The sequence below is a fragment of the Orycteropus afer genome, unplaced genomic scaffold (genome assembly GCF_000298275.1).
Source record: "Orycteropus afer afer isolate SDZICR_OR568_19922 unplaced genomic scaffold, OryAfe1.0 scaffold00061, whole genome shotgun sequence".
In the NCBI taxonomy this organism is placed as follows: Eukaryota; Metazoa; Chordata; class Mammalia; order Tubulidentata; family Orycteropodidae; genus Orycteropus; species Orycteropus afer.
The window spans coordinates 429,331-439,259 of NW_006921648.1; the positions used below are offsets into that span (position 1 = coordinate 429,331).

At 66.6% G+C, this 9,929-nt stretch overlaps 2 protein-coding genes across 2 annotated transcripts; one reads left to right on the forward strand and one right to left on the reverse strand.

Moving 5' to 3' along the window:
- Nucleotides 1–425: 425 nt before the first annotated feature.
- On the reverse strand, nt 426–3,776 carry SPSB3 (splA/ryanodine receptor domain and SOCS box containing 3). The gene is made up of 7 exons (XM_007939650.1): nt 3,681–3,776; nt 3,389–3,523; nt 1,495–1,672; nt 1,227–1,414; nt 1,041–1,143; nt 841–966; nt 426–733 (listed from the first exon to the last, which is right to left on the reverse strand). Exons 1-7 carry the CDS (start codon nt 3,774–3,776, stop codon nt 426–428), a joined length of 1,134 nt encoding a protein of 377 aa, XP_007937841.1.
- A 1,636-nt stretch (nt 3,777–5,412) lies between these two features.
- On the forward strand, nt 5,413–8,906 carry LOC103195994 (cytosolic Fe-S cluster assembly factor NUBP2-like). Its single transcript, XM_007939651.1, has 7 exons — nt 5,413–5,428; nt 7,175–7,293; nt 7,422–7,620; nt 8,012–8,166; nt 8,252–8,362; nt 8,436–8,505; nt 8,758–8,906. Exons 1-7 carry the CDS (start codon nt 5,413–5,415, stop codon nt 8,904–8,906), a joined length of 819 nt encoding a protein of 272 aa, XP_007937842.1.
- The last annotated feature ends 1,023 nt before the right edge of the window (nt 8,907–9,929 follow it).

Below are 9,929 nucleotides of genomic sequence, written 5' to 3' on the forward strand. Positions count from 1 at the left end.
GGTGTCGGGCAGAACCAGACCCCGCAGGACAAATGGCATCGACACGATCCCCCAGGGCCTTGGCCACCCGTGACTTCACAGCTGTGGGGGGGGTAGAAACGCTATTTATTACAGTGATCAGTCTCTGGGGAAGGGGGGACGGCAGCCGACCACGTGCCCTGCCAGGACGTCCTCTTCCGCATGCATCGGACAGTGCTGCCCCGGGCCCATGGCGTCCTGGGAGCTGCAGGCCAGGAAGCAGCGCCCGCTACCCCGCGCCAGCAGAGTGGACTCTGTCGACGATGGGGCCCAGTGGCCCTGGAGCCGTGCAGAAACAACCGTCCCAGCCTCGGAGTGGACGGGCCACCCCCCAGACTGGGTCCCGCTCCGCCTTCTCCTGTCACCCGGGAGCCGGGCGCGTGGCGCGGAGGAAGAGATGGGCGGAGTCAGGTCCGCCGGCAGCGTTTCCGCTGGCTGGGCCTGGCCTCGCTGGTGGGTGGCCCGCGGCTGCCACAGCTCATGCTTAGCACCCAGCCCAGCTTGCTGTGTAGCAGCTGCCTGAGGCCTGGCGGCAGCGGCAGCCCCTCAAGCGTGTCCCCGGAGTCAGGCCGCAGCTGGTGCAGCCGGTAGCAGCACAAGTACTGCAGGGACGTGGTGCTGGCCCAGGACCGGATCACCTTCATGCTGCTCTTGGCCGCCGTGGAGCAGACCATCGGGTAGAACCTCTTGTTCCGTAGCCTGGTGGCCGCCACGCCTGCGAGGGAGGCACCTGCATGCATGCCGGCCCGCGGGAGCCTGCCCGCTCAGCCCTGGTCCCACCGGCCCACCTCCAGGGCGTGGGAACCCGGCCCTCACCCACACCTATGCACTTGCGGTTCTTGAAGAACGTCAGCCTTCCGTGCCAGGTGTCCAGGTGGACGCCAATGATGGAGCCCTGGCCGAAGCGCGAGGAGAAGCTTGTCTTGTCGCCGCTGTGGTGCAGGAGCCCTGGGGGTGGTCGAGGCGTGAGCCCGGGAGCTGGCACCACCCAGACCGTCCCACACACCCACCAGCACACGCACCCGTGTACGAGAGGCCCCAGCTGTCTTCGTCCCTGCCCAGCAGGCTGCAGAAAGTATGCTGGTACTTGTCCAGCTCCACGTCCGACGTCCCGATGCCCACCATCTGGGAACGGGGCCGACAGACGGGTGCGTGGGGCCGGGTCCAGGGCCCGTCCCCACAGCCTCCCACTGGCGGCCACCACTCACCATGTCAGTGCCGTAGACGGGTGAGGTCATCTTGATCTCCCAGAAGTGCTGGCCCTCCCCCAGCTCCTTGGTGCCCCGGATGGCAGCCGTCCCGCAGCTGTACTCCACGTGGAAGCTCACCTTCCGGTTGTCACAGCTCAGGAGCGTGGCCGAGGACTTGTTCAGGTCGTCCCAGACCCAGTCAAAGTCTGCGGGACAAGGGGCCAGCTGAGGCAGGCTGCTGCTGCCACAGGCACCCCGCTGGCCCCCCAGCCACCGCCCCACTCACGTTCATCCTCCTCCCCGCAGCGGCAGTCCCTGCCACGGTGGGCGCTGTGCCGGCCCCCGCAGAAGGAGGCATCACTCTGGCTGTCGCAGTCACAGAAGGACTCCCCGGTCACAGGCACGGCGCTGGGGATGGACAGCGGCAAGGACGAGAACTCGGGGTCAGAGTCCGAATCGCTGTGCTGGGAGACAAGGCAGGCGGTGTCTGCCCCCATCGCAGCAGAGCCTGCGCCCACCCTGCCGCACAGCCCCCGCATGAGGCCCACTGCTGCTTCCGGGGTTGGGTACCCAGGGGTCAGCCCCTTGCGAGCAGCTGGTCAGCCTGGTGTCCACATTGTCAACACCCTGCTGTCCTGGAGGAGCGAGCAGCCAGCCTGCCTGCAGCCGTGGGAGGGCTCTGAGCCAAGTCCCCCACCACACAGGTCTCTCTGGACCAGAGCCCGGCCTGCCGGTGAGGCGTGGGTGTCTCAGGGCCCAGCCCCAAGGAGCTGGGATCCTCAGCCCACCACCCCATACTCTGTACCCAGCACCCAAATGAGCTATTCAATAGCCACCATCAGGCTGCCTCAGAGGAGAGCCAAGCCCATGGAATTGTCCACGGGCCCCCAGGCCACATCAGCTACCTGCACCCAGTGCCTGTCCCAGCCCCACAAGGCCCCTGGCCCACGGCTCCCAGCTTCCTTCTCGTGTCCCTGGGGCTCTTGTGTCATCTGTCCCCGCCCAGGAGAAGCCTGGCCCCTCTCTTTCCCATCACCCTTTAGGCCCAGCACGAGGCCACACGCAGCCTCTAAACCAACAGAGCCGACAGCTGAGCCGAGTGGACACGGGCATCGGCTGCATCTCAAGCCAGTCACGGACTGACAGATGGAAAGACAGAACCACAGAGGAGAAGGAACAGCCAAGCCACAGGGAGCCAGGCTGGCCGGTCTGGGTGGAGAGGCAGTTTTAGAACAGGACACGGTCCCTCCATGGCAAAGCATGCAGCCCCGAGCCACTCCAACCTGGGCTGAGTGAGGCCTGTGTCCCTAGGAGCCAGGAAGGGGGCGGGCACATGCCATTCATCCCAGAGGACACACCCCCAGGCACCTGAGGCCCTTTAGGTGACCGGCCAGGTAGCATGTGTGCCTCACACCGGGCGGGTGGCAGTCATATCCTGCATCCCACAGTGCTGAGTCAGCTGTGCCCTCAGGAGACGAGGATGGCTCTAAGACCCACAGAGCGGGGGCGGGGGGTACAGATGGCCTCCCGGACAGGGCACTGGCCGGAGGAGAGGAGCCCGCCCCTCCCAGCCCAGGGCAGCTGTGCCCAGACACCAGCCACCCAAGGCCAGCCCTGCAGGCAACCCACTGAGACCCCCACGCCTTGTGGACCCCCACCCCTCTCCTGGCTTCACTGAAGCCCAACTCACCCTGCTGCGCATCCTGCCCCAGGCAAGGCCGGACACCCTGACCCCAGAAACAAATGTCTCCCGGAGCCCCCGTTCCCGCAGTGAGGGGCTCCTGGGGCAGGGGACCGACAGGAGTCCGGGTTCTTCACACACAAACGCTGTGTAGTGCACGTGCTGGTGCAACCCAGGAACAGGCCCAGAAAGCCGTGCACCCAGGCACCGCCAGCCCCTTCGGGAACCAGTCAGGTGAAATTGGAAAGCTTTTGTTGGACAGAATGGCCGGAGAGGCCCCCACAGCCTCGCTCCACACTGTGTGGTCTTCAGAGGAAGGAAAAGGACTGTGGAGAGCCTGGCATGGGTGCTGGGGCCTGACCTCAGGAGCCCTTCACTGGGTGAAAGAGCCTTGGCAGGTAGAGTGAGCCCAGACCGTGGCCCCAGGGCCTCACCAGCCCCCCGCCTCAGGTTCCTCCCCACCTCCATCCAGTGATGCCCCCTCCCCATGGGGACCTACCTGCCCATCAGAGTCATAGCCCCAGTTAGTGGTGCCCGCCAGAGCCACGGCCCGAGCATCAGCATCTCGACGGGCCGCACTCAGGACAAAATGCCACGCCCGGCTGCTCCGGGGCCGCCTCGCCATGGCAAAGACCTGGAAGAAATCACACGGGCTCTGGGCAAGGAGGACCCCCGGGATTCCAGACTGCCTCCCAGCAGCCCCTACACACCTGCACAAGCTCCAGCGGGCTATGCCCACAGGCCCACACACAGGCCACGGCCAGGACTCTGAACTGCGCACAAGCCCATACCTCACTCCAGTACCTGAGCACCTCAATAAAGCCCAGGTAGATGGTATGCAAAGCTGTCCACACGTCCAGGACTCTCCACCACACGTCTCGGCCCATCTCCCCACTCAGCCTCACCTGCCCCGGATCTGTCGCCCGCTCGGTACCTCGGGCATCTCCAGCCTTGACTGGTTCCTCCTCCAGGGTCCAGCTGGGCACTGAATCGCCCAGTTCCTCGTTCCACAACCCGGGCCGTCATCCCTGACACCTCTTCCTTCCCCTCACCAGGCATCTCCGGGCGCTGCCCACGCCACCCCGTTTCCACGTCCTGTACCTCCACCCCAACCCAGCACCGCCCCTGGACCGTGGACCCATCGGCCGGCCCTCCCCTCCGCTCCTCACACACAGCCCCACTGGCTCTGGGATGACAGACCGTACCATCCCTTCGGCTCTGCCTTTGTCTTTGGAGTGAAAATGCACCATTGCACAGCCCACTGAGTTCTCAGGTTTGCAGCCACCATGGCCTGGTTCAGTCACCAGCTGTGATCCCTCCCTGCCCTTGGCTCTACTCACGCCCGGCCCTACTCAGGCCTCAGCGATCACTTACACCCAGCATGGGGCAGTGGCCTTCCGTGATGGTCTGAAGGCCCGCTGGGACCCTGTCAGCCGAATGATCGGCCTCGGCGCAGGGTCTGTCCCTAGCTTGCAGGGCGCCGCTTCCTAGTAAGGGGCCTACTCCATCCGGCCTGCACCGCCCAGGCTCCAGCCATCCCCGGAGCGGTGACGATCGGCCCCCGAGGCTTACTCGCTACGTTTGTAACACACGGCGAGCACGTGACCCAGGCTGAATGAATGACCCCGGGAGCTTGCCACCCGCAGCCAAGTCTGGGCAACACACTCCCTGATCCCTTCGTGGGAGGGTCGCCGAAGGCAGGGCTGGTATTTCCCAGCGCTCCTGGGCTCGTAGTGATGTCAGTTTGGGGGCGCTGTTTCCGGAAGTCGCCCAAAAATCGCGGCGGAGGTGGGCTCCCTATCTGGAGGCAGTCCGCCGAGCGCCGAGGCGCCCTCCGGGGCCCTGACGACGGACGAGGAGCTCCGAGGGAGGGCGGCCTGCCCGCCGACCGGCCCTCCGGGGCGGATCCCCGCCCGGGCACCGCGGACAAAGCGCGGGGCGGGCTGGGAGCTGGGGCCGCTAGGGGAACAAAGATTGGGCTCGCCCGCCCGCCCGCCAGGTCCGCGGCGCCGAGACGGACTGGGTCGCGCCGCTGCGCTCACCTGGAGCTGCTCCGCCGCCGCCGCCGCTCTCCCCGCCCGCCGTGACCTACTTTCCGCTCCCAACGAGACGTAAACAATCCCAGCCCGCTCCGCATTGGCCCAGCTACCAGAGGCAGGCGCCTGCTCAGGCTTCGGCCTGGGGAGGGGGCGGAACTAGCGGGGCAAGCGTCCTGCCGACAGGCTTCAAGACACGTCAGTAGCGATCCGACGTCTCCATTGGCCACGTCGGAATCCGGCAGAAAGAAGGCCTACGCGCCCATTGGGTGCTGATCGCGTTGGGTCGTTGACAAGGAAGTGAGCCTATTTCCGCTACGTCACCCGGCGCCGGAACTCGCGGGCACAGCTTGGGCAGTCTGATTGGTTAAGGGAAGCGAAACTGGACCTATAAAGAGGAGCCAGGCGACGACCTCGCGCTACCCAGTGGCCCGTGGCCCCTTCGCTCCAGCTAGGAGGCGGGAGCTCTTCTGGAGGCGGCGGTGCGATGGAGGCGGAGGCTGGTAGGTGTGCGGGACGCAGGGGCTGTCGCCGGTGCGACAGTTGGAGCAGGGTGGGGGAAGGCAGCCTTGCCTTTTCCCGGGACGGGCCGTGACGTGTGGTGCGGTCGGTGTGCCGCTTACACGGCGTGGTGTGGGAGATGAAGGCTCCGGGACAGCCGCCGTCCTGGAGCCAAAAGAGGAGACGCCGGAGCTGCTGCGGGGCAGTGGCCGGGCGTTGCCAGCAGTGGAGGTGCGCGTGAGTCCCGTGACCACCTGTGTGGACACGAAGAGCGGAGAAAAAAAAAAAACAGAAAGCCGCGGCAACGAGGGCCCCGACCGTGCACGGCCTAATACGCCGGCAGGCGGCCGCCGCTGCTGCTGTTTGACCCGGGGAAGGTCCCGCAGTCTGAGGTTAGGGTGCAGCCCGAGACGCCGCCGACGGCGTCAGCTGCTCGGGCTTCCCGGAAGCTCTTCCCTAAGGAGAAGCGCGCGCTTCGCACGGGCCGGCTGTGCACGGGGATCCAGACTTGGCGGCGCTGCATGAAGCCTACCGGCGCGTGTCGCGGCAGAGGGGCTTCGCTCCTCGGGAGATGCCTTGCTCCTCTGCCCCGTGAGCTCCGTCTCGCGGCGTTGGTCACGGCCTTGCGCACGTTGACGTCTGGGGACTCGGGGCAGCACCCCGTGCCCCGCAGCACCTGGCCCGGCCCAGGTGCCTAATTTGCCAGCATCAGCGCCCTCCCTTCCCGGCGGGTCAGAGCCCCGATCCCAGGTGGAGCCCTTTGCCGGGCGGCACAGGTAGTCACCAGCCAAGCAGATTGCATCTGGCGTTTCCGGAGCCCAGGCTCCCAGTGGGAAGTGACCCTGCAGCGCTGCCCGGTGCCCCCCCCCCCCCGTGCTTGCTAACCTGAGTGTCAGTGGTAGAAATCGCTGCTGGCGACGTCAGAGGTGTGTCGTCACCTGAGTGAGATGAGGTCACAGCCGCATCTTTGGGAAAGTGTATGAGGTGGTCCTCCCAGGAGGGCCAGGCCCTGTACTTACCTCGGGGAGGTGTCTCCCCCAACCACTCTCTGAGGACGCGACACAGGGCCGGGAGGTGGCCACAGAACGCCTGGTGAGAACACAGGCGGCCATGTTGTGTTTGTGCCCATTTATAATTCAGTTCTTGGTATTTGGGTTCATTAGACCCAAAGGAGCAGGGCACAGACAGGAGAGGTTTTGGGGGGCCTGTGTGGGGCATGACCCGCTGCTGTGTCCTGAGGCTGCCCCCTGCACGGGAGTGTGGACTCAGCCAGCGAGTGTTGGTGGTGCCTGGTGGGCACACACAGGACACTGGCCTGGGCCTCGGGGGCTGGCATCCCCGCCCCAGCCTGTGCCCCACGTTTATCTCCGGGTCTGCTTCTACACTGAGCAGGAGGTGGGAGGGGCGCAGGCCCAGACTCCTCGCACCTGGGCCCTGGGTGTGGGGTGGGAGCCAGAGCCTCCCGGCACAGGTGCACCTCGTGGCTGGAGGAGGTTGGCTTTGCCCGTCTCTGTCTGTTTCCCATTGGAATTAGAGGGAGCTAGCGCCATGAGGGTCTCATCCTCCCGTGTGAGCACACAGACACACGCGGGTTCTCGTACGTGCTCCACAGAGAGGCGTCAGCCCCTCCCCAGCCAGGCGTTCACGGGGGCCAGAGCCTCAGAGGTGGGAGTGCGCCGTGAGCCCTGGGGTACGGTTATGGGTGGTGGATGTGTTGGAGCCCTGACCTCATCTCTCGTTCGGACAAGAGCCTGGGAACCTGGCTGGCGTCCGGCACATCGTCCTTGTACTCTCGGGGAAAGGGGGCGTTGGCAAGAGCACAGTCACCACCGAGCTGGCCCTGGCCCTGCACCGCGAGGGCAAGAAGGTGAGCACCGGCCCCCGGGGCCTGCCCCACCCCTCGCGCCTGCCCCGCCCCTCGCGCCTGCCCCGCCCCACGCGCCTGCCCCGCCCACCTCCAGCTTGAGCCTCACTGGCGGGGGCTGCCCCCTGCAGGTGGGTATCCTGGACGTGGACCTCTGCGGGCCCAGCGTGCCACGGATGCTCCGCGCACAGGGCTGTGCGGTGCACCAGTGCGACAGCGGCTGGGTGCCGGTCTTCGTGGACCAGGGGCAGAGCCTGGCCATCATGTCCGTGGGCTTCCTGCTCGAGAAGCCCGACGAGGCTGTGGTGTGGAGGGGCCCCAAGAAAAACGGTAACTGGGCTCAGTCTCGCGCCAGCCATCACAGGGCGTCGAGGGGCTCCTCAGGGCAGCGCCCTGGCTCTGCTCTGCAGCGGTGGGGCCCTCCTGGGGGAGGGCACTCAGGGGTCTCTGGACCGTCACACAGCAGCAAACCTGCCGCCTCCCCGCCTCCCCCCCGCCCGGCCGGTCGGCCGTGGGGTGTCAGGAGGCAGCCGAGGGCCAGTCCAACCACAGTCCCCCCTGCAGGGCCTGCTGCCTGGGCTGGGCTGCTCGGGCGGTCCCACGTCTGGTGGGGCAGGAGCGGGGACTACGCCTGTGCTCTGGGCCCCGGCCACGGCAGGAAGCAGGAACGCCTCTGGGCGAGCCCCTCCTGAGCCCCTGGGGTTCTGGGCGGTCTCCACAGCACTGATAAAGCAGTTTGTGTCAGACGTGGCGTGGGGGGAGCTGGACTTCCTGGTGGTGGACACGCCCCCGGGGACGTCGGATGAGCACCTTTCGGCTGTGGAGGCCCTGCGCCCCTACCAGCCCCTGGGGGCCATCCTGGTCACCACGCCCCAGGTGAGCGAGCCCCACGCTTCCGACGGGCAGCCCGCCCTGCAGGGTAGTTGTGGGCTCCTCCTGCCAGCCGCTCTCCCGCCCCCAGGCAGTGTCGGTGGGGGACGTGCGGCGGGAGCTGACCTTCTGCCGGAAGACGGGGCTGCGCGTGATCGGGGTCGTGGAGAACATGAGCGGGTTTGTCTGTCCACACTGCACGGTGAGCTGCTCGGCCCACGGGTGGGCATGGGGACTTTGAGGGGCTACGCTCACAGACCCGTCCCTGTGACCAGGAGTGCACCAACCTCTTTTCCACGGGAGGCGGGGAGGAGCTGGCCAGGCACGCCGGGGTCCCCTTCCTAGGTGAGTGTTACAGGCGATGTGCTGAACCGGCCTGCCAGGGACCCTAAGATAACGGGGGCAGGAACTCAAGGATCTGCTGTGGCCAGACGTGGGGCTAGTGGCCATGAGTCTGAGGTGTTGGGTTGGCCAGTGGGAGGACTGTGTCTGGGGGGGAAGCCCAGCAGAGCGCCAGGTGGCGGCATCTCACCGACAGGTGGTGTAGACCCCCGGCCCTGTTCCTGCTCACCCTGCCCTGCCTCCTTGTCGCTGCAGGCTCTGTGCCCCTGGACCCCCAGCTGGCAAGGAGCCTGGAGGGGGGCCAGGACTTCGTCCAGGAGCTCTCTGGGAGCCCAGCCCTCCCCGCGCTCACCGCCATCGCCCGGAAGGTCCTGGACTGGGCGCAGGCGCGCGGCCCTGACTGAACACCCGCTGCTCGCATGTCTCCCCGTGCCGCTGAGGGCCGTCTGCCTTCAGCACCTGGAGGGGCTGGCACCACTGGGCTGTGTTCAGAGACCTCACCTGTCCTCACGGGTGAGGGCGGGGACAGCAGTGTCCCGGTGGCACTGCTTCCAGAGGTGTGGCCCGTGCAGGCCTCAGGGAGGTGACGGACTGGCTGCCCCGGCCTCTGCACCCCCACGGGACGTGGGCCTGGGGGCAGCTGCCGTTGGCCTTGCCACCCCTGGACCTCTAGGAGCTCGTAAAGCCCAGGCCGTCCTGTGCTCTGCAGAACCACCATTAAACAGGCATCTGCGTCTATGTGTGTGACGTCCGATGCTTGTGTCCCACCCTCCCCCTGCATCTGCATCTCTGCCTGTGGACCCCTGGGTCCTGTGAGCCCAGAGTGGAAGCACACTTGAGCTGAGCACGGTGGGCACTTGGGGGTGACGTAGTGGTGTCATAGAAACCTGCAAGTGGGGACACCAAGGGGACCCAGGCACCAAGGTGCGAGGGTGACACCCAGAGGGCCTTGGTGAACTGGGGGTCATCCTCCGTGAGGATGGGGGCTGGAGGCTCTTTTGCACCTTTGTCCGATGAGGACAGTCAGGTGAGCAGGGCGGGGGCAGGTGCTGTGTCTCCAGGGCAAGGGGTGGGTGTGGCCCGGGGAACACGGGACATGGTGGGAAGACGAGGGGCACCTATGTGAGGTCTGGATGAGGCTGGGGGTCAGAGAGGAGGAAGACGGAAGAGGGCTCAGCTGCAGCTTTGGGGGGCTCACTGGGTAGTGCTCGGCCCCCCACCTGGATGCTTGGCCTTGTGCCAGACGTGGGACCTGGGGAGCAGACAGCTCTGGGCCCAGGCCCATCAGCTCACTTCCGCTTCCCGGGACCGGGGGAGATGCCAGTGCGTGGGGCAGGAAGTACAGGAAGAGGGCAGAACCCCTAGCAACACCCAAGTTTGGGGAGGTGACCACAGCACACCCAGGCTTCTGGTCCCCTGGTCCCCTG

What these genes read in the sequence shown, in the direction of transcription:
- SPSB3 (XM_007939650.1), bottom strand. Translation starts at nt 3,776, where the DNA reads ATGGGCCGAGACGTGTGGTGGAGAGTCCTGGACGTGTGGACAGCTTTG. An exon ending in CTGCGGGGAGGAGGATGAAC is followed by an intron (nt 1,415 to 1,494) that starts GTGAGTGGGGCG and finishes CTTGTCCCGCAG; the next exon opens with ACTTTGACTGGGTCTGGGAC. An exon ending in CTGGGGCCTCTCGTACACGG is followed by an intron (nt 967 to 1,040) that starts GTGCGTGTGCTG and finishes GACCACCCCCAG; the next exon opens with GGCTCCTGCACCACAGCGGC.
- LOC103195994 (XM_007939651.1), top strand. An exon ending in TTGTCTGTCCACACTGCACG is followed by an intron (nt 8,363 to 8,435) that starts GTGAGCTGCTCG and finishes CCCTGTGACCAG; the next exon opens with GAGTGCACCAACCTCTTTTC. An exon ending in CGCCGGGGTCCCCTTCCTAG is followed by an intron (nt 8,506 to 8,757) that starts GTGAGTGTTACA and finishes TTGTCGCTGCAG; the next exon opens with GCTCTGTGCCCCTGGACCCC.